The 23419-nt window shown below is 50.9% G+C and overlaps 1 protein-coding gene across 2 annotated transcripts in view; it reads left to right on the forward strand.

Moving 5' to 3' along the window:
- Positions 1-23419, forward strand: part of LOC147725702 (rho-related BTB domain-containing protein 2-like) — a 595476-nt gene that overhangs the window by 414178 nt on the left and 157879 nt on the right. For both annotated transcript variants that reach the window (XR_015309799.1, XM_086964380.1), the window contains exon 6: positions 10871-10989. Coding sequence is in view for 1 of the 2 variants with exons in the window: in XM_086964380.1 (XP_086820506.1) it covers positions 10871-10989 (119 nt within the window). In the remaining variant the exon portion in view is untranslated. The remainder of the gene's footprint in view (positions 1-10870; positions 10990-23419) is intronic.

Below are 23419 nucleotides of genomic sequence, written 5' to 3' on the forward strand. Positions count from 1 at the left end.
GTTTAGCTTTCACATCTGTACAACTACACCTAGCTGCTGTAATCGCCTAACTTCAGAACAGGAAACACATTTCCCTCTTTAGAATTCCAGTCATATAAGCTTTTATGGATGGTCTCAAAAGAGTTAACCCATGCCACTCAGTAAAGAAGAACCTCTATGGCCTTCCTGGGTAATCTCACTATAGATGACATCTGTAAAGCAGCTACTTGATCTGCACCACTTACTTTTACAAAGCATTACTGTGTAGACGTGCTAGCCTGCCAGCAATCCAATGTTGTCTAGGCACTTCTCTGTGCATTTTTTCAATCTTCTGCTATTTCTACGACTAGCCACCCCTTTTCTGGAGGACTGCTTTACAGTCTATGCACAACATGCCACACATGCCACGAACAGATGCTTACTGAGTAAGTAACATTTCCTTTCTACAGTTTCTCCTGAACAACAAAAGACAAGATACTTGCTTATTTTTTTCACAGTAGAAAGTTCCATAGATTAGTTGGTGGGACTACCGGCGTGTGGGCGAAGTTGTTGAGAAAATCCTGCCACGTCGCCATTGCGAAGCGTTCGGGAGCGACCCTGACGTCAAGCTACGCATTGTTCCTTTAAACCGGCTGGTTGCTCATCCGAGGATTTTCTCAGCAACTTCGCCCACACGCCGGTAGTCCGACCAACTAATCCAGGTGCCACACCTTGTTCATTCACCTTTATCAATCCCTCCATCGAAGTGCTCAGAAGTACTGCCTCCACCGAGGCAGTAATACAATTCAGGCATGTGAATTGCTACAAGTCCTGATGATGATCCCACTATACGCTCTATGGGATCGAAACGTCGTCGACCACATGTATAGTTTCACACAGTTGACCATATTGTCCTCATTAGTGTGCTAACTATTGCGAATAGCTTGCCTATATATTTCCATTTGATTTATGTGCTCCCGCCAAACTGTTGCCTTAAAATACTTTTTGTTTGTATTTAAACCACCTTTTTTCTTTTGTGTAATTACTTTGTAAACCGGATACATGATTGTGTCCCGCTGCTTTGTTTGTTTTTTCATGTCAAGTGGATGCAGGATTGTGTCCCACTGTATTGTTTGTCCACAACATTACGATTACTCTGAAAAATTCCTGAGATGATTAAATGTGTCTGGCTGGACATTAATAAATATAGTGCTCGTTGAAGACTATACTTTAACTGTATGTCCCTATAGTTCTGTCTAAGGACCATTGTTGTTTTAGAAATTACTACCCAAGGTCCTTAACTACCTATTGGGTCCCGTTTTAACCCCTTTAACTATTTCTCTCGCTACAGCAGGCTGCGTTGCTGTCAATTTTTTTTTCTTGAGGATGCAAACTGTATTTCAGCATATGTGTACAAATGTGATTTGTATGTAATTGGTATTGTTTCGACTTCATTGAAGGTTCGGTATGTGTATCCTGATTGACCCGCTATTACACTGATCACTAAAATCGTGGTGTTTACATGTGTGTGTAAATGTTTGAAAGCTGTCTTGCCAGCTTGTAAGGAACGGAGAATTTCTGTGTGTTCCTGTGTCCAATGTCTGACTAAAAACCAGGTCTAATTAAGTCGTAGAAAGGTTTTACTTTTTCTGTGTAATGCAAAATGTATGTTCTGCCAAAATTTAGGAACCCTAAAATGGACTGTAGTTTTTTCAGAGTCTTTGGCAGTTGGATCAGCGATTATTTTTCAAAAGAATTAGCTGCTAGGCTTTTCCCTTATCTTGAGAGCTCTTATCTCAAAAATAGGACATCAAGGTAAGCAATTTTAGATTTTTTAAAGTTACATTTGTAGCCCTCGGGAGAATCCCAGAATTATGTTGTTTACCCTGTTCAAATGATCCATTAATTCATTGTCCGTCAGATAAATATCATCTACACCGGACAATGCCTCATCATAAAAATGTTGAAGTAACTCTGATACTCCTGCTGAGAAGCAACCCGGGGCTCTTCTTATACCCTTGGGGCAGTCTACAATATTAGCGTTGAGAGACTAAGGCAAAACATGCTGTCAAATATCTGCTTTCAGGCGCTATACTTTGGCAAAAGAATCCATTGGAGATATCTAGTGTTATTTTGTATTACTTCTGCACAATGTTATTCATTAATGCTGCACTGTAAGCGTTTTGTACTGCAAATGTTTTGTGCATGTGTTTAAATGCCTGTAGCCTAAAACTAGACAGTATGAATTGTCTGGTTTCATTACAGGAAACAAAGGATTATTCGTTGAAGAGGTGCAATTCTTAATCACACCTTGGTATTCAAGTTGATCTAAGATCTCTCGAACTTGTTTCTGTGCGTCCTGTTTGATAGGGTACTGCCTTTGTGGCGTAACAGTAGTTTTAACTGGGATTTCATGGTGAGGTGACTCAGCATCCCACCCTACAGGATTGCGATATAATGCGCAAGAGCAAGGGTTACTGCCCACTCCTGCTCATATGAATGTTTAAGTGAGTCTGGAAGGAGGTCGAAGAGGGCTGGTAATATTACAGCTTCTCTTTTTGGGCAGTCCATATCAAATTCAGTTGGGCATTCTTTTTAGCCAATAGGGTATTGTATCCATATGTCAGGTTCTCCCAAAAGAGACCTTCTGCTTTTCTTGATATGTCCCCCTCCATATGGAGCGTTATTTCACATAACTGATGCGGGACACTTAATCTAGTATCAGGTGTTTCCACCGTGATATGTTCATTCAGCGCTGCTGTCACGAGAAATTCCAACAGGTTCTGGTGAGCTATTGGTTCGAGCTGTAGATCACATGCTTTGAATACTCCTGCCATCTAGTGTTGGGTCTGAATCTTTGCAAGTTGTTTTTCTTTGAAGAAGTCTTTCCAGTCACGAGGTAGGTGACTCCTCCTTTCGGTGATAGTGCGCATGGGCATCGACTCCATTTTTAGATTGTTTTTTTCCACCATCGGATGCGGACATGAATTGCTGTGCTCTGGTTTGATGCTGTTTCTCAGGTTCCCCTCGGTGTGCAATACACTCACCCTCGACTGTATTGTTTTTTATCACATGTTCCCATCCTCCACTTATCGTATTTACTGAAAATCCCTCTTTCGATTGGGTAGCTTGTGGAAGGCCGTCAGGCCTACCCGCGATGGTCCGCATTGCAGTAGATGGAGCGGACTCCATTTAAATTCTGCCCTTGGTGCCACAGGAAATTCCCTTGCATGGACTCAAGCAAAGTGTGCAACTTATGCTTATCTCCTGAGCACAAAGAACAGGACTGCGACGTGTGAAAGGCTTTACGTTTGAAGAAGACGATTCATTACCGTCGGGGTCGACGTCGCGACATTCAGAGCCAATTGACCAGTTCCATTCTTGAGCTCTTTGGAGAAGATTCGGAACAAGAGACCGGAGAAGCCATGGGAGACGAGGAAGAACAAGAGCCTATCTCTATCTCTGAATATTGCTCCGATGTGGACGAAGACATCCCACAAGGGCAGCGTATGATAAGTACTGATCCTCTCTTGCCCCAAAGTACACCTCTGCCCAAGAAGAAGCCCCGCCTGCGGGCCATGGTCGGCACTGAGAACATGTTTCCGATGCCCCACCTTCCGGTGCGGCACTGAAACACACCCCAAAGCCTTCCGGCTCCGAACTGAGTCGTTCGAAACCGGGCACCGGGCCAAAACCTTCTGGATTGAAGTCAGGCTCAGTCCAAACCCCTTCGACACCAACAAAGCCTTTGAATCCAAAATCCTCGGCATCAAAAACACCAGCACCGGAAGCTTTGGTGCCGAAACAAACAGATGTGCCAATTCCATCAAAAGAGCACTGTTCCGATATTCTGCCCTCAAAACCAGATCCAAAAAAGAGAGAACTCTGCATTTATCCAACAACTGGACATAACACTCCAAAGTGCCACTCAAACGTAAACCTGAGACTGAAGCAGCTTACCACATTCATTTAAAAAGGAAAATTTTGGGTACTAACTCTTCTACTCCTCCTCCATCACCTCCTTCTCCGGATTCTCAACCATAGCTAATTTCACCTGCTGACTCACCACCACCATATACACCTGATGGTTAGGATGATGGGGATGGGGCTGGGGACAATGATCCAACACATACTGACCCTTGGACAGATTATAATGCTAATTCTCCCACAAGTAACGATCCTCATCTGTGCCCTACTAAGCCTTCTCCACCACGACAATGTAGGATGTATAGACTTATTAAGTAGAGCTGCTAATTACCATGGAGTCGAGTTACATAAGAAATCCCTATAAGATTTCCTTTTCGAAACACTTAGTTCCCAAAAATCCTCGCTCACACTTCCCACGCTCAAGTGTATGCTTAGACATTTGGATGACTTTTTATTTCAAAATAACACGTTATTTGGTTATTCAAGTGACATTTTGGCCATAACCCTACAAGTACCTGTAAGAAAGCTGACCAATCAGGAATACCTGCATTTTTAAATAATTGCAATACCTGCGAAACATGCAGGGTACACAACGTAAGCAACAATCAGACTGTACCAGATTCAAGTAATCGTACCAAGGAAACGTTCATAGAATGACAGGCTATTACAAAATATGGAACGAGTTGGTCAGTGGAGGCGTACATATATAGTAATTTCTGTTAGGGGTCTGTAGATGATAAAGGGGGAAGATCGATCCCACGATATGGCGCCCAGCGGGTTCATATTTTTCTATGGTTTGGGAGGCAACCACGGGCCAAGAACACCGCAATCTCCACACCCATACATTTGTCTAGTTCGTGGATGACATTTTTAATGATCCTGTGCAGGCATGTATCCTCACCCCCAGGGTAGACAAAAAATATAACTCTGCGCCATCAGATCCAGCTTACATCAGGGGGCAGTTTTTTTAGATTCTTTAGTCGCTTCTAATGCACGAAAAAGGGCCAATTCCCAAACAATTGGAAAATCTAAGTTGACTCTTCTGGAAAAAGAGCAGCCTCCCAAGCTGCAAATTTTCTGCGCGATTCCAATACCCAAGCACTTTTAGCCAGGTAGGATAGGGCGTATTGGTATGAAATGGAGCATTTGCTCCAATTTCTGCCCGATGAGCACAAGTCCAAAGCTCAAGACCTAGTGCAGGACGGACAGCTCATCTCGAACAATTCCTTCAGGTGCACTTTAGATGCAGCTGACACTGCGGCTAGAGCCATCAACACCATGCCTGGTTAGTCATTTCAGGGTTTAAACCAGAGGTTCAAGCTTCTATCCTTAACACACCATTTGACAAGCAGCAACTCATTGGCTCTGTAGTAAACTCATCATTATAAAAGAATAAAAAAGACACAGAGGATTTAAAAAAAATAATAATAATAATAGTAATATTTGAAGATAAACTTGCAAACATTCATGCGCCCGATCCACCCTGATGACGATGGCAATAGTGAATGAACTGGGATATCGGCAGCCATGTGCCCCTTATATGTGCCTTAGAATGTTATTATTGATGGAGAAAAACACAGTTATCAAACAACATACAAAAGAGGTCTTTGTAAAGCGTAAAACAAGTTTACGTCAAAAACATAAAAAAAAAACATGTAATGCAAAAAAAAAAAAAAGACACGGAGGTGGTGAAATCTATGGGAGCCCTTCAGTCACCTTCAGGATGTGGTTCCTTTCTGCGCTCCTTCTATCGTGGAGGGTCCTAGAACACCTCCTCAGACACTACAAAGGCAACAATCAGCGCTCTGCTTCTCAGGGTTTCTTTAGCGGAGGGTACAGAGGCAACCACGACAAGGGTAGAGGTTCCAACACATACGCCTCCTCCTCCAATACCAAACAGTGACTTGCCTACACTCCCCCCCCCCCCCCCCCCCCCCCAACCGTTTAACACCTGTTGAGGTGTCTTTCACAATTCCTGCCCATCTGGCAGTCAATAAATACTCAAACCTTTGTCGCAGTTTTGTGAACGTTTTCTCAAACCGACTGTCCAAAAATCACAGTTTTATCTCCAAGACACGAAAGATTTACTCTGCCTCCTGAGCGATTTAGACACTAACAACACCGAAGACCTCTTCATCACCATGGATATAGAGGCACTGTATTGATATTGATATTGATATTGAAATGTATTTGTAGAGCGCTCGTTCGGCCGGAGGCTTCATGGCGCTATAGACAGGGACACAACGCATCAAACAGAGGAAGCATAGAGGAGCTCAACAGAACGCTTGGGAAAAGAGCCATGTTTTGAGGGAGTGTCTGAAGCTGAGAATGTTTCCACACGTTTTAAGGTGAAGAGGGAGGGAGTTCCAGAAGGCGGCCGCAAGATGGTCAAAGCAGCAACCTCCAAGACGCTTCCTTTTGTAAGTAGGGACAGTCAGAAGATGTTTATGCATAGAGCGAAGATTCCTGGAAGGGTCATATTTTTTGAACAAGTCTCTGATGAATAGGGGACCAGATTGGTGTAAGGACTTAAATAAAATACATCCGGTCTTAAAAGCCACCCGTTGCTCAACAGGCAACCAGTGTAGGTTTTTTAGGCCCGCTCTAACAGACTGCCTCTTAGGTAGATTAAGAATAAGTCTGGCTGCCTGATTCTGAATCAACTGGAGGCGTTTTAATTCGCCGGCCTGGAGCCCAAGGTAAAGACTATTGGAAAAATCCAGTCTAGACAGAACCAGGGAGATGACAATCTGTGTGAGCGCTTCCAGAGAGAAGAAACGAGCGATTTTCTTAATTTTCTTCAGCTGAAATAAACTGGAGGACACCACTGCGCTGACCTGCCTTTTCAGAGAAAGATCTTCGCTAAGAAAAATTCCAAGGCTCTTAACTGAGAGCGATTTAGATGGTGGGGCTCCCATGCTGGCTGGCCAAAATCCAGGGTTCCAGCTGAGTACACTCTGCCCAGGCAAGACCAGCACAGTCTTGCCTGGGTTGAGCTTCAGGTGACTGCAGCTCATCCAGCTCAGGATGTGAGACATGGTGTTTTGAAACACTACCACTGAGTCCTCGGTGTTTAAAGGAAAGATGAGCTGCAAGTCATCTGTCACTGTACACGAGTATCCCTCAAAGGCGCACATTGGAGGCCATGGAACACATTCTGCTAAATACAGACTGGAACTTCTTGACTCCCCAACAATTCATCATGGAATGTGCTGAGGCGGCTCTAACTGAAAATGTCTTTGAATTTTAGGAAACACTGTACCATCAGATCATGGGTACGTCAATGGGCAGTACTTTCTCCCCTAGCCTGGCGTGCCTATACGTACACCAGTTCAAGGAGGATCATATATTTCATGAAAACAACCCATTCACGGAACGCCTGAGAACATGGAAGCCGTACATTGACGACATCTTTATTGTGTGGCGAGCGAACGAAGACACAGACAGTTTGTGGAATGGGTCAACAGTAAAGACCAACACCTAAGATTCACTCACTCAATTAGCGAAGACCATGCAATCTTCTTCTCTACATCAGTATGACTGCAGATGGAATAAGCACAAAGGTACACCACAAACCAACAGACAAGAACAGCCTCTTGCTATATGAAAGGTACCATCCAAAAGCCCTACGTAACAACTTACCAGTGGGCCAATTTCTCCGGGTACGCCGAAACTGCTCAGAAATTGAGAGCTTCACTGAACAGGCCAATGACCTAGAGAACAAACTATTGAGCCAGGAACAACAACCGCGATGCTCTATTAGAGAACATTGAGAAGGAGACAACTGACAGAATATAGTGTGTGTAACAACATACGCACCGACTTCCAACACTGTACAGAAAATCATAAAGAAAAACTGGCATATCCCGGAAGATGCTGACAAACATTGGGAACCACCACTGTTCGCCTACAAGAGAAGCAAAAACTTGCGAGATGAGCTGGTACACGCTAATGACCCCTCAGAAATAGGGACGACCAAATGACCCACTGGAACACTCAGAGACCAACAGGACAGTGTGCATGCAGAGGCTGTGTTGCATGTCCATTAACTATGACAACAAAAGAAGTGCAAAAATTAAGATGGGGGGAGAATGGACCACTTGTCCTGTATCACCAGGGTCGTAATTAACGTGGGGGACCGTAGTTGTAAAAACCCTCATATACGGACACAGGGTTGGGCGGTATATGTTGATTCTCCGCCTTCTTGTGCCGCAACAGCATGATCATTGGGTCTTTTCCTTTGTACAGTATGCTGACCTCCACATGGAGGAAGACCACCTGGATTGACTTATAGTACCGGTAAGCCACGCACAGGGCTACCCTCACAGAGGGTAGGCCTCTGCATGGCTTACCAGTACTATTGTTTAACAATAGTACCAGTAATCCACCCAGAGGCCTACCCCTCACTAATACAGAAAACCGTGAGTAAACGGCCACTAACATGATACCTCTCTTTTAAATAAAAACCAAAGGAAATGATGGACGGAGCGTTGACAATACAAACACTCACCCCCAGTCAACTGATCTGGGTTTAATCCATCACCGTTCTTGAGCCCACTCTGCCACCCCAGTTCAGACATGGCCATATGCAAATCAGTCTGACCCTGTGCCGAACTGCCAAGCCATGCCTTCCCTGGACCGGAAACAAGCTACTGAGGACCGGTTTCTGGCATTTCAGGCTTCTTCAGCCCGACTTGCTTGAATCCAGTGGCAAAGTGAGCAAGGGACTCACGTCTGAGCATACCCTGCCAACTTAGGGCCACATTTGAGCTGTTAACTGATTGGTCCCATCATGGGCCCAAACCCCGACGCCTGGAGTGACACCTGGTGGCCCATCGCCCTCGGAAACCCGCCAACCCCCACAGACCACGCACGCAACCTGGGAATCATCCGGGACTCCGAGCTCAAAATGGACCGCCAGATCAACTCTGTCTCATCTTCCTGCTTCCACACCCTCCGCCTCCTTCGTAAGACCTTCAAATGGATCCCCCTCGAACACCGAAAGACAGTCACTCACGCCCTGGTCACCAGCAGACTCGACTACGGCAACGCACTCTACGCCGGAATAAACAAAAACCTCATCCGCAAGCTACAGAACATCCAGAACGCCGCCGCAAGACTGGTCCTCAACCTGCCAAAACACTGCCACATCTCCCAGCACCTGCGCACACTCCACTGGCTCCTCGTCGAGGCGAGAATCACCTTTAAGATGCTCACCCACGCACACAAGGCCCTCCACGGCACCGGACCAGCATACCTGAACAGCCGGCTCAAATTTCACGCACCCTAAAGGACCCTACGATCAGCCCAGCTTTCCTACGCCGAGGTCCCCCGCACCAGAAAGACCAGATCGGGAGGCCGCTCCTTCTCCTTCCTCGCGGCCAAAGCATGGAACGCCCTTCCGCTCCACCTCAGACAGACAACATCGCTCCCCATCTTCGCAAGAAACCTCAAAACCTGGCTCTTCGACAGACCCCCTCCTTGATGGAATGGAACCTGCACCCTCCCCCTCCCTCCCCCCCCCACCCCTAGCGCCTTGAGACCCTTACGGGTGAGTAGTTGCGCTTTAACAAACTCCTGATTGATTGATTGATTGGTCCTGACGACATCCTCTAGAGGTCCCAAGATGCTGAAACATGTTGACCACCATCACCAGTGCGATAGACCAGTAACTGGGTCTTTAGACGCACATCCTTGTTTTCAGTTTCCCACATCATAGATCTCAGGAATAAAGTACACAAGACTTGGTTTTAGGAAGTTTAGTTCTTATTTGTTTAGCACAAGCATGCCTTCTTTTATTTCTGGCCACAACTGTCAATCCAGTTGGTCTTCCTCCATGTGGAGGTCCGCATACTGTACTAAGGAAAAGACCCAATGATCATGCTGTTGCGGCACAAGAAGGCGGAGAATCAACATATACCACCTGTGTCCGAATAGGAGGGTTTTTTACAATGATGGTACCCCACGTTAACTAAGACCCTGGTGATACAGGACAAGTGGTCCATTCTCCCCCCATCTTGATTTTTGTACTAGCCATTGGAAGCGGAATGGATCTCAGCTTCTTTTCCCCCTTCATTGATGTTTTGAGTGGGAACAAAATAAGTGAACATAGGAACCACACTCCCTTTGAGACTGAATAACTTCAGCAACTGTAACACAGAAAGATGTGTGTACCTTCTGACTTGCCCCTGCAGCCTGATGTATGTGGGCATGACCACCAGGAAGATTAAGACTCGCATCAGCGAACACAGTAGTATGATACGATGTAAAGGATCAAACACAAAACTGACAAGACACTTCTTAGAGCAGAACCAAAAAGATACAGACTTGAAGTGGGTGGTTTTAGAAGTTATGAAAAATCAGAAAACAACACTCCATGTCCGAGAGCAGAGATGGGTCTACTGACTTCAATCTTGGAAGAAAGGACTCAATGATGAGATTCCTTGGATACAACTTGATCAATAGACAGCTCAACAGCAGTTATACTGCATGTTTCATGTCTATATGACATTTGACATAGCCACTTGATAGTTCTGTACCCACGACGAATGTGCTGTGTTTATTTCCTCCTTGATTGTTTGCTGATGAACCCTTCTTTTGCCCTTTCCCACAGTGGCTGAGATCTTTATCTCTACCTTAATATTCTTCCTTTCCACTTTTCTCTCTCCACACCCTTGACCTTGTTTTCTGTACCCAGTGTTATTGTTCTTCATCCTTCTTATTCCTTTTCTCTATTAAATGCACATAACTTTTCATCTGCTTTATTACTTTTTCACTTTGTTCCTTTTTTTGGAGTTGTTCTTTTCATTTAACGTTCAATAAAATTCCCCCACTCTCTTTTTTAGTACTCCTCTAGCTCTTAGTTCTTTTCACTAACTCCTGGTCTTTTTGATTTTTTTTTTCGTGTTGCAAGCATATTTTCTTTATTGCCCCTCTGTCGCCATGATCTCACACACTCTTGTGTCTCTTTCTCTGCTGTTGTCAGACGTGGTGTTCCGAGTGGACGATGGCTTGGTCCCGGCCCATAAACCTCTGCTCATCGCGAGCTGTGACTGGATGGTTGCCTTGTTCCGTGGCTACTTCAGGGAAAGCTTCACCGAGGAGGTAAGTGGAGACTTCCCAGAGAATGATGTTTAGTCCAATTTTCAAAACCTTTTTTCAAAATGTTCCCATCACGCAATTCGCGGAGGGTGACTTAGCCACCTTCTCCCAGGTTGCCCTTCACCACCCCAGTCCTGAAGAAGATCTGCACGGCGGAGGTCCCCAACCTCCCTTGTGCCTTAAGTGGGATCGAAACGTCGACGCCCTTGGATAGGCCTAGACTAACCTCTCTTATGTGACCAATATCGTGCGCAATCTGAATTCAATTCTGTACCTGTGTAAACAACCTAAATGATTTGTATCATATGTGTAGCTAGACTGTACACGACGGTGATTGACAACCGTTCATATTGTTAAAAAAGAATACGAAGTTCTTAATTCCTTCGATGCCACTGAATTTCCTTCTTTTTTTAACACTGAGCACCCCTCCTTCATGCACGTTCCCCCTTGGAGCAACCTTCGACCGTCTGTATTACTTGAATATTACTTGATTTTCACCAGAAACAAAGTACATTAAATTACTTGGTGAATACAGCTTTTGGTTTGTTGCTTGTTTACCTCTTGTCAATTTGATGCTTAACCCCTTCGACGCTGATGACGAACTGGGCTCGTCATGGCGTAGCCTCCTCGCACGCTGATGACGAGCCCAGCTCGTCACGCAAAGTGAGATTTAGAAAAACTCAGCGCAGGAGCGGAATTCCGCTAGCGCGCATGGAGTTAAACAATTGATTTAGGTTTAAGGAGCTTGTCCCAAATATATCGCGCACAGCTCCGATTTAAATTAACGAATTGTAATGTACTATGTTATTTGATTAACTGCTTTTGTGAATTAGGCTCTAGGACCATTGTTTTTTGTACCACTAAGTCTCCACGGGGTCAGCTGACTACCTGCCGCTGAGCGCCGTGCCTCACTCCCGTTTTATCTATATATACATATCCACGCAGGCTGCTGAGCTGTCCCTGACACAGCGCGCGCGAGCAGATGGAGGGTGCCGGCTCCTGCCGATAGAGGTCTCATACATGACGTGAGGTTCCTTTACAGGTATGGTGGTGTGATCTTTCTCAAAGGCATATTATCAAGCCCCTTGTCGCCGCTTTAGCGGCAGTTTCCTGCTGCTAAAACGGCGATAATGTTATCGCCGTTCTTGATAATATGGCCCACAGTATCTCGAAATTACAGGAAGTGCTTCCTGTCTGATCTCCACTGCTCAGAGTTCTGTCAGAACGCCACAAATGAGAACAGGGCACCTTCTTAGACCCACAGAACCTATGCAAAGGCCACGTCTTCGATCAAGATTACTCTCTTCGCTGTCTTGGTATTCTCTATGGCACCCAGATACCTTTCCCAGAATGAGCTGGAGCGAGTCGGTGATCCGGACGCATTCAAGATGGCTACTCCCATGCACCGTCTCATAGCTTGGAGGCAAGCGTAAGTGGAAGGGATCGTAGAGGCGGGGCTGCTATGGGTACTCAGCAGTGAGAGGGATATTAGTGGACTGGTCTAGCTATGGAGGTCTGAAATATGGGAAGGAGAACAGCCAATGCCGCGACTGTCCAGAAAGGGATACCCAGGGAGTAGGGACGTGGGTAACAGCTGGTAGTATGTATTAGTTTTCTCAGTTGGCTACTTAATGCGTTGGTCAGAGAGAAGCGAGGACATTGCTCATGGTGAATAACACAGCAGCCTGCCGTCATCCAGCATGCTGGCCTGTGCACTTGGTGACATAGGGGACTATCTCATCCCTTGCTTAGTTTGCTTCTCTTCCTCTTCCCTCTTTATCACTCTTGTGCTTGTTCACATGGAACATTCATTCAAGATCATGACTCGTGCATTTGTAATTTGTTTATAGACCGCCAAGACCTTTTCATTTTACTAATCTTGTCTGCATAATGTGGTCTCTTATAGGGACTTTCAACCAGCCCTGTTCATGGATTGGTTTATTGTTGTGTGTTTACGTTTTCTTTAACCCACTACATCATAATGCTTGAAACTCCCACTGCAGACATTGGCTAGCTTCACTCTGATCGTGTTTACATTTTGCTCTTTCACAGAAAGCGCATCCTTCCTCGCACACACTAGTTCCATTCAGTGCCCGAAACTACTGGGGCGAGGGCTAGCTAGACAGCTGCCAAAGGAGCGCCAGACACATTGAATTTGCCAGTGCCTGTTTTGTGCACACACACCTGGCTTTACCGCAGTCATTTAATGAATTGTCCCGGTGTAGTTAGTTCCTTCATATTGACAACCGAGTGTCCAGAGTACTGAGCTTTGACCTTTGCAGTGTTCCTGCTGTGGACCTTTCTATGGCGTCTACCGCCCATCACACCGGGCCCTCTGGTGACAGGACCCCTGGAATACCTGAATCCAGGCCTGCACCCTCCCTCATGGAGGGTGAGGGTGAGAGAGGCTTGGACCCTCCCTCATGGAGGGGAGGGTGAGAGAGGCTTGGACCCCCGCTCATGCAGGGGAGGGGGAGAGAGGCCTGGACCCCCCTCATGGAGGGGAGGGTGAGAGAGGCCTGGACCCCCCCTCATGGAGGGGAGGGAGGCCTGGACCCCGGACCCTCCCTCATGGAGGGGAGGGTGGGGGGGCCTGGACCCCGGACCCGTCCTCTTGGAGGGGAGGGTAAGGGAGGCCTGGACCCCAGACCTGCCCTCATGGAGGGGAGGGGAGGGAGGCCTGGACCCCAGACCGCTCCTCTTGGAGTGGAGGGTAAGGGAGGCCTGGACCCCAGACCCGCCCTCATGGAGGGGAGGCGAGAGAGGCCTGGACCCCGGGCCCTCCCGCATGGAGGGGAGGGTGAGGGAGGCTTGGACCCCCCCTCATGGAGGGGAGGGGGAGAGAGGCCTGGACCCCCCTCATGGAGGGGAGGGGGAGAGAGGCCTGGACCCCCCTCATGGAGGGGAGGGGGAGAGAGGCCTGGACCCCCCCTCATGGAGGGGAGGGAGGCCTGGACCCCAAACCCTCCCTCATGCAGGGGGGGGGGCCTGGACCCCGGACCAGTCCTCTTGGAGGGGAGGGGAAGGGAGGCCTGGACCCCAGACCCGCCCTCATGTAGGGGAGGGGAGAGAGGCCTGGACCCTGGACCCTCCCGCATGGAGGGGAGGGTGAGGGAGGCCTGGACCCCAGAACCGCCCTCATGGAGGGGAGGGAGGCCTGGACACAGGACTCTCCCTCATGGAGGGGAGGGGAGGGAGGCCTGGACCCCAGACCCTCCCTCATGGAGGGGAGGGTTAGGGTGAGGGTGAGGGTGAGAGATGTGGTGGTGGGCCTCAGCAAGGCCTACCTGTGCTAGGGGTTCTCCCTTCTCTGCACAGAGTCCTCAGACCATAGAATAGAAGTTGGCACAGAAACTGGAATAGAAAGTTGTTAGAAGGGAAATCTTAGGGTCGGCCGAGCAAGGGGGAGAGGCCTCCAGGCGAGGGCTCTCTCCTAGGATCGTACAGCCGAGCAACCACCCCCCTACAGATGGACGCCACACAAAGATAGGTTCTTAACACTTTTATCAGTACTTTTAGGCAGGTTATGGTAACGATACAGAAGGAACAGGATTCGGGGATCCTCTTAAACTTAGTCTCTGTGGGAAGGGGGTAGCGGGACAGTCTTGGTACCAGTCTGGTACAGGGATATCTTGCGCACCGCTCTCAATCCTCGAGCTGAGGGGTTCTTCGGTATGGGCCGCGGCAGCGCCAGCAGGGCCCCAGGGATGGTCTCACGAAGATGGGCCGCGGCAGCGCCAGCAGGGCTCCAAGGATTGTTTCACGAAGATGGGCCGCGGCAGTGCCAGCAGGACTCCAAGGATGGTTTCACGAAGATGGGCCCCGGCAGCGCCAGCAGGACTCCAAGGATGGTTTCACGAAGATGGGCCGCAGCAACGCCAGCAGGACTCCCAGGGATGGTTTCGCGAAGATGGGCCGCGGCCGCGCCAGCAGGACCCCAAGGATGGTTGCACGAAGATGAGTTTGTCTCGGTGTCTCTCGACTCCAGGATACAACTCCCGACCTGCTCTGGAGCTGCCCCAGTTATAGGTCTGGTGCCCTTTGATGTCCGGACCCTCGCACTTGGAGGTCGGAGCGTCCGGGATGTGCGAGTCCAGACACCCAGCAGGGGGGGTGGAGCCAGCGCCCAGAGAGGCTGGGGGCGATCGAAACCAGGCGGATGGGGGACCATCAAAACTCCTTCCCCCATTGATTCGTCAAGTGGTCTCTTTACCCCCTGGTTGGATCGTGGTGCCTCGATGTCGGGGCTTTGCTGGGTCTGTGGCTGGGGTCGGGCCGAGGCCACGAGGCCTGGTCGTGGAGGGTCCAAGATGGCGGCTGGGCCAGAGGCGGTGGTCCGGGAAAGGGTCCGGGCCAGCCGAGGGGGTTGAGGAGAGGAGGTCGAGTTCCACCGGGGAAGAGCTGGGGGCTGCCCGGAGGGGCGGCACTCGTGGAGGGTGGATGGTGCTGCTCTTGGCCGGGGAACAGGGGTCGAGGTAGTCCGGGACCCGTCCTGCGGGAGGAGTGGGGCCACGCCACGATGCCAGGTCCAACAAAAGTACAAAGTTAATTAAACCTCATGAGGTGGAACTACATTCACACAACACCCTTCGGTAATGTATAAAGTAGCACACTGAATGGAAGGAGCTTGGTCCTTTTATACCCACACAGGGGCTCAAGTGAAGGCGGTACAAGTACAAAATGCTGGTTTTAGGTACATATAAGGTCATACAGAAAGTGTACAGGCAACAAGTGGGAGGAGCTAACAGTTTGCTAATTCTGGTGGACACATTCTGACAGTTACAGACTACAGCAGCTGCAAGCTCAACTGAGCATGTTAAAAGGTGGAAGAGGCTAAATATATCTCGTCTATAGGCAGATTTGAAAAGAAGTTAACAGAAAGGTAGGACAGAGCACATGGCGAGCACATGGCAAACAAAATGGCTGACAGAGATACAAAATGGATTCCACAAAACGGACAAGATAGTTCCTAAATAAAGCATGTCTTCTGCTAATGCTTAACCTAATTGCTGCCAAATTACAACAGATAGGCCTGGACTCTCCCTCATGGAAGGGTGGGTGAGGGATGCCTGGACCCCCCCCCTTGTGGAGGGGAGGGGGAGAGAGGCCTAGACCCCCCTCATGGAGAGGAGGGTGAGGGTGAGAGAGGCCTGGACCCTCCCTCATGGAGGGAAGGTGAGGGTGAGAGAGAGGCCTCGCCCCTCCCTCATGGAGGGGAGGGTGAGGGAGGCCTGGACCCCGGACCCGCCCTCATGGATGGGAGAGGAGGGAGGCCTGGACCCCGGACCCTCCCTTGTGGAGGGGAGGGGGAGAGAGGCCTGGACCCTGGACCCTCCCTCATGGAGGGGAGGGCGAGGGAGGCCTGGACCCCGTACCCTCCCTTGTGGAGGGGAGGGGGAGAGAGTCCTGGACCCCGTACCCTCCCTTGTGGAGGGGAGGGGAGGGGAAGAGAAGCCTGGACCCCCCCTCATGGAGGGGAGGGGAGGGAGGCCTGGACCCCCCCTCAAGAAGGGGAGGGGAGAGAGGCCTGGATCCCCACTCATGGAGGGGAGGGGAGAGAGGCCTGGACCCCCCCTCATGGAGGGGAGGGAGGCCTGGACCCCCCTCATGGAGGGGAGGGGAGAGAGGCCTGGATCCTCCTCATGGAGGGGAGGGGAGGGAGGCCTGGACCCCCCCCCCCCCAGAAGGGGAGGGGAGGGAGGCCAGGACACTCCCTCTAGAAGGGGAGGGTGAGAGAGGCCTGAATCCCCCCTCTTGGAGGGGAGGGTGAGAGAGGCCAGGACACTCCCTTATGGAGGGGAGGGGAGAGAGGCCTGGACCCCCTCATGGAGGGGAGGGGAGAGAGGCCTGGTTCCCCCCTCATGGAGGGGAGGGAGGCCTGGACCCCCCCCCCCTCAAGAAGGGGAGGGGAGAGAGGCCTGGATCCCCCCTCATGGAGGGGAGGGGAGGGGAGAGAGGCCTGGACCCCCCTCATGGAGGGGAGGGAGGCCTGGACCCCCCTCATGGAGGGGAGGGGAGAGAGGCCTGGACCCCCCCCTCAAGAAGGGGAGGGGAGAGAGGCCTGGACCCCCCCTCATGGTGTGGAGGGGAGGGAGGCCTGGACCGCCCTCATGGAGGGAAGGGAAGGGAGGCCTGGACCCCCCTCATGGAGGGGAGGGGAGGGAGGCCTGGACCCCCTCATGGAGGGGAGGGGAGAGAGGCCTGGATCCCCCTCATGGAGGGGAGGGGAGAGAGGCCTGGACCCCCCTCATGGAGGGGAGGGGAGGGAGGCCTGGACCCCCTCATGGAGTGGAGGGGAGGGAGGCAGGCCTGGACCCCCCTCATGGAGGGAAGGGGAGGGAGGCCTGGACCCCCTCATGGAGGGGAGGGGAGAGAGGCCTGGATCCCCTCATGGAGGGGAGAGGAGGGAGGCCTGGACCCCCCTCATGGAGGGGAGGGGAGGGAGGCCTGGACCCCCTCATGGAGGGGAGGGGAGAGAGGCCTGGACCCCCTCATGGAGTGGAGGGGAGGGAGGCAGGCCTGGACCCCCCTCATGGAGGGAAGGGGAGGGAGGCCTGGACCCCCTCATGGAGGGGAGGGGAGAGAGGCCTGGATCCCCTTATGGAGGGGAGAGGAGGGAGGCCTGGACCCCCCTCATGGAGGGGAGGGGAGGGAGGCCTGGACCCCCTGAGGGGAGGGAGGCCTGGACCCCCTCATGGAGGGGAGGGGAGAGAGGCCTGGATCCCCTCATGGAGGGGAGAGGAGGAAGGCCTGGACCCCCCCCCCCCCACCCCCCTCAAGAAGGGTAGGGGAGGGAGGCCAGGACTCTCCCTCTAGGAGGGGAGGGTGAGAGAGGCCTGGAACTCGGGCCCTCAGGCCCTGGACGAGTTTAAGCAGCTTTCTTTACTCCACGTTGGCTGACAGCCCAGCACGGGGATTTTTTAAGTATAAAATGGAAAATCTGAACTTGTTGAGGGAAGACGTGGGCTGAGCTCAGCCGGCCACAGAAAACAAGTCAAAGCTGACAGAGGGTGCAGACCCAGGGAGCCCAGCAGACCAGGGGCGGGGAGGAGCTAACAAGTGCCTCTGAAGGCTGGAATTAGAGGCCAAAGAAGGGGAGGGGCAGAGAGTGAGGGGTAGAGGTGGGAAGCGAGTGAGGGGCAGAGGTGGGAAGCGAGTGAGGGGCAGAGGTGGGAAGCGATTGAGGGGCAGAGGTGGGCAGAGAGTGAGGGACAAAGAGTGAGGGGCAGAGAGTGAGGGGTAGAGGTGGGCAGAGGGTGAGGTGTGCAGGGGGTGAGGGGCAGAGGTGGGAAGCGAGAGAGGGGTAGAGGTGGGCAGAGGGTGAGGTGTAGAGGTGTGCAGGGAGTGAGGGGTAGAGGTGTGAAGCAAGTGAGGGGTAGAGATGGGCAGAGGGTGAGGTGTAGAGGTGGGCAGAGGGTGAGGGGTAGAGGTGTGAAGCGAGTGAGGGGTAGAGGTGGGAAGCGAGTGAGGGGCAGAGGTGGGAAGCGAGTGAGGGGCAGAGGTGGGAAGCGAGTGAGGGGCAGAGGTGGGAAGCGATTGAGGGGCAGAGGTGGGCAGAGAGTGAGGGACAGAGAGTGAGGGGCAGAGAGTGAGGGGTAGAGGCGTGCAGGGAGTGAGGGGTGGAGAGTGAGAGGTGGAGGTGGGCAGAGAGTGAAGGGTAGAGGTGGGAAGCGAGTGAGGGGCAGAGGTGGGCAGAGAGTGAGGGACAGAGAATGAGGGGCAGAGAGTGAGGGGTAGAGGTGTGCAGGGAGTGAGGGGTGGAGAGTGAGGGGTGGAGGTGGGCAGAGAGTGAAGGGCACAGGTGGGAAGCAAGCGAGGGGCAGAGGTGGGCAGAGGGTGAGGTGTGCAGGGGTGAGGGGCAGAGGTGGGAAGCGAGTGAGGGGTAGAGGTGTGCAGGGGATGAGGGGTAGAGGTGGGAAGCGAGTGAGGGGTAGAGGTGGGCAGGGAGTGAGGGGTAGAGGTGGGAAGCGAGTGAGGGGTAGAGGTGGGCAGAGGGTGAGGTGTAGAGGTGTGCAGGGAGTGAGGGGTAGAGGTGTGAAGCAAGTGAGGGGTAGAGGTGGGCAGGGAGTGAGGGGTAGAGGTGGGAAGCAAGTGAGGGGTAGAGGTGGGCAGGGAGTGAGGGGTAGAGGTGGGAAGCGAGTGAGGGGTAAAGGTGGGCAGAGGGTGAGGTGTAGAGGTGTGCAGGGAGTGAGGGGTAGAGGTGGGAAGCAATTGAGGGGTAGAGGTGGGCAGGGAGTGAGGGGTAGAGGTGGGAAGCGAGTGACGGGTAGAGGTGTGCAGAGAGTGAGGGGTAGAGGTGGGAAGCGAGTGACGGATAGAAGTGGGCAGATAGTTAGGGGTAGAGGTGGGAAGCGAGTGAGGGGTAGAGGTGGGCAGGGTGAGGGGTAGAGGTGTGCAGGGAGTGAGGGTTAGAGGTGGGCAGAGGGTGAGGGGTAGAGGTGTCCAGGGAGTGAGAGGTAGAGGTGTGCTGAGATTGAGGGGTGGAGGTGGTCAGACAGTGAGGGGCAGAGGTGTGCAGGGGGTGAGGGGCAGAGGTGGTCAGAGAGTGAGGGGCGGAGGTGGGAAGCGAGTAAGGGGTAGAGGTGGGCAGAGGGTGAGGTGTAGAGGTGTGCAGGGAGTGAGGGGTAGAGGTGGGAAGCAAGTGAGGGGTAGAGGTGGGCAGGGAGTGAGGGGTAGAGGTGGGAAGCGAGTGAGGGGTAGAGGTGTGCAGAGAGTGAGGGGTAGAGGTGGGAAGCGAGTGACGGATAGAAGTGGGCAGATAGTTAGGGGTAGAGGTGGGAAGCGAGTGAGGGGTAGAGGTGGGCAGGGTGAGGGGTAGAGGTGTGCGGGAGTGAGGGTTAGAGGTGGGCAGAGGGTGAGGGGTAGAGGTGTCCAGGGAGTGAGAGGTAGAGGTGTGCTGAGATTGAGGGGTGGAGGTGGTCAGAGAGTGAGGGGCAGAGGTGTGCAGGGGGTGAGGGGCAGAGGTGGTCAGAGAGTGAGGGGCAGAGGTGTGCAGGGAGTGAGGGGTAGAGGTGGTAAGTGAGTGAGGGGCAGAGGTGTGAAGGGTAGAGACGGACAGGGGGTGAGGGTGGTAGAGATGGGCAGGGGTGAGGGAGGATCGCGATGGGCAGGGGGTGAGGGGAATAGAGGTTGGCAGGGGGTGAAGGGAATGGGGTGAGGGGTAGAAAGAGGTAGGGGTGAGGGGAGAGATGGGCAGGGGGTGAGGGGTAGAGACATGGGCAGAGAGTGAGCTAAACTCTACCTGCAGACCTTTCTAGTGGTTCCTGTCCCCTTCAGGGCTCTGCCTTGTCTTGCTTCTCAGAGTCGGTGACCGTGTGCAGTGGGTATGCCCGGGCACATGGAGAGAGGTGCGTGACCTGCGCCCACAAACTCTTGTGAACCCCCGAAGGGTGTGTGAATCGGGTCACGTCCACACGGGCACTGGGTGCAGCATATCAAGAGGCTCTATGAAAGGCAAGCTTTGCTTGTCTTTCACCATACAAATTAACATTATTTCTGCAAATCACAAACGTAGTCCTAAAATCTTTGCCTTGCGCAACTATAGCTGTGTAACTGCAATGGTTTGGTTTGATTTTCAGGTGAAGACACTTTAACTACTAAATGTGGAAATGTGCGCGTGTCTGTGTGGGTGCGCACGTGTATTTGTGTTGGTCTGTGTGTCTGCACGTGTGCTTGTGTGTGTGGGTGCACACGTGTTTTTTGTGTGTGTCTGCACGTGTGCTTGTGTGTGTGGGTGCGTGCGTGTGTCTTCTGTGTGTCTGCGCGTGCTTGTGTGTGTGCGCGCGTGTCTGTGTGGGTGCGCACATGTATTTGTGTTGGTCTGTGTGTCTGCACGTGTGCTTGTGTATGTGGGTCCGTACGTGTGTCTGTGTGTGTGCGCTTGTGAGTGTGTGGGTGCGCACGTGTTTTTGTGTGTGTCAGCACGTGTGTTTGTGTGTGTGAGTGCGTGCATGTGTCTTCTGTGTGTCTGTTTGCATGCTTGTGTGTGTGTGTGTTTGCCCACGTTTGTGCATGTGTGTGCTCAAGGTGAAGTATGCTGTTTATTTCCATTGTTCATTGCTGAGTGTTGGGGGGGGCACAGCTTGCTAGGCGAAGCTTTGAGTGAGTAAAGACCCTTTTCCATCCTTCAACAAGCCTTTGCCATCTAATCGGGCTCGCATTTGCGAGTCTTGAAGCTGTTAGCATTGTAACTAACGATGGCTTTAATTTATCTGTTTTAAAAACCAACATCTAAATATAAAGCATTGTCATTTACAATGCCAATAGCTGAAACCCTTGCAAATGCGAGACCTATTGCATTACAAATGCTTGTTAAGTGCGAATAAGAAATAAGGGTGCAAGGCCAGCGGTGTTCAGGCAGCTAAAGCCATAAAATTGTAGGAAAGCGCGCTGTGCATCGCGCTGGTAAAAATAAAATAAAAAGTGGGTGCACTCAACAAAACAAAGGTACGGTCCCAAAGAAAGCAAGCGCCTGTGTTAGTTTCAAAGCGGGCGCCCTGCTGAAACTTAAAGCGATGCGCCCGAGGGGCTGCTAACCTAGGTGACCTTAGTTAGCCACGCATAACAACAGAAATGAGCGTCTGCTGTTCTCGAATCTGAAGGTGTCGCGCGCACATCTTAAAAACTGTTGCAGGAAAGCATGTCGTGTCTGCAGCATTACAAAAATAATTAAAGAAACAGACTAAATAAACATACGTGTAACCACACATGTAAAAAGTCCAGTCCTCATGGGAGGTTACAAATGCAGACAAGGTGTTACTAAGGAGGGACTGACAAGCCTATTAAATCAGAAGCCAGCATTTAGAAAGGACAGTAACAGGAGCCAATTGAAAAGATGGGTGTAGAGTGGGCGGAGCTTCAACTCCATACCTGAAAACATAATGCCTCGCAAAGCAGTGCATGCCCCACCCCCCCTGGCTCGACCTAAAACTTGTTATAAATAGCACATTGTACTCTGAACATCTGCATGTATGATTTTTGTCTTGGCATTTTTCTGTGTGTATTTAACCGAAGTCATGATGTGAAGGTTCAATTGGCAGCAACATAAATTTGGGGACATACTTCATGGGGGATGTATAGGCGGTTACACCCCCAGTCTTACTGACCAAACTACGCCCCTGGGTAAAATCAAATTGAAGAAATGTTGTGACCTTTGGTATAGTTGCTTCCCTGTGTTAAGTAGTTGTTATATGCAACCTGTGAGGCAGGAAATGTTTGTTCATTCCAGCTTTCCCGTACTGTGGCAATAAACTCGAATTTGACCTTACCCTGTAGTAATAAATGTTTGAAGTATAGTTCACCCACGACCCCGAGGCAAAAGAGACGTGTTTCGGCTTCAGTTGAAGCCTTTGTCAATCTGTTTGGCGCCATTACTTTCCCAAATAAATAGCCACTCCCCCTCAAGGCATATGTAGACATAGAAAGCACACTCAATAATCAGCATTCGACTCAACCCTCAACAAGTTAAATACATATGCTATGAACAATATACTGAGATATATATATATATCCTTCCTACCAACTAACGGTCGCCAGTAGGTAGTTTTAGTTAGGACCTCGTTACCATAGAAAAATCGCAACATATTCCCAATAACTTTGGCGCCGATTGACGAACCTTCGCGAAATTTTCAAAACGTATGGCCTGCTCCGGTCAGCTCCTATCTTGAAAGTTTCGGGGTGATTCATCAAGGGGGCGGGGCGAGAAAAAAGGGGGGTCCCAGAACGTGTTTTCCACATGTAATTTCTCATAGGAAACTTTAGCCAGGGCTACAGCCCGAACGGCTGAACGGAATTACCCTAAATTTGACAAAGAGGTAGCTCTTGGTTCAGAAAGAACTCTTTTTGTTAAATGTTGTAAATCTGTTTAGTAGTTGCTGAGAAAATCAAAATTAAAAAAATATCAATATCTAGAGGCGCACAGGATCCGCGGACCCTCCTGATAAGCAGCCTCTTGCTAATTGGCTGTCAACACTTCAAACTAGGAAGTGTTGGCAGCCATATTGTGCCTCGGTAGAACCAAGGCACAAGAAAAGAGAAAAACAAACGTGCAAAACACGAAAAGGGGGCAGGGTAGAAACACCCTGACCCCCTAGACCTGCTCAGGGGGTCCCACAAGGACCTCGAGGGACAAAAAAAGCATTTTTTTCTTAAAGCGCCTTGGATCTGGACGGAAAAATTTAAAAAACAAAGCGCGGGCTCTCGCGATTCGTTATTAATTAGCCCCCAGGTGGGCGAAGTCCCGGGGCATTGGCAAAAAGATGGACCCCCGCAGCCCCGGGTACCGCCACCCACGGGGCTTTCTAGAAATTTTTGCGGGGGGCTCACAACCCCCCCTGCAGCCCCAGGGACCGGCACCCCCCAGGGCTTCTTTTTATAATGAATGGGGGGCCTCAAAGGCCCCCCCAAGCCCCGGGGACCCCCACCTTTCAGGGCT

This window comes from Lissotriton vulgaris, chromosome 3_2 (assembly GCF_964263255.1).
Source record: "Lissotriton vulgaris chromosome 3_2, aLisVul1.2, whole genome shotgun sequence".
Classification (NCBI taxonomy): Eukaryota; Metazoa; Chordata; class Amphibia; order Caudata; family Salamandridae; genus Lissotriton; species Lissotriton vulgaris.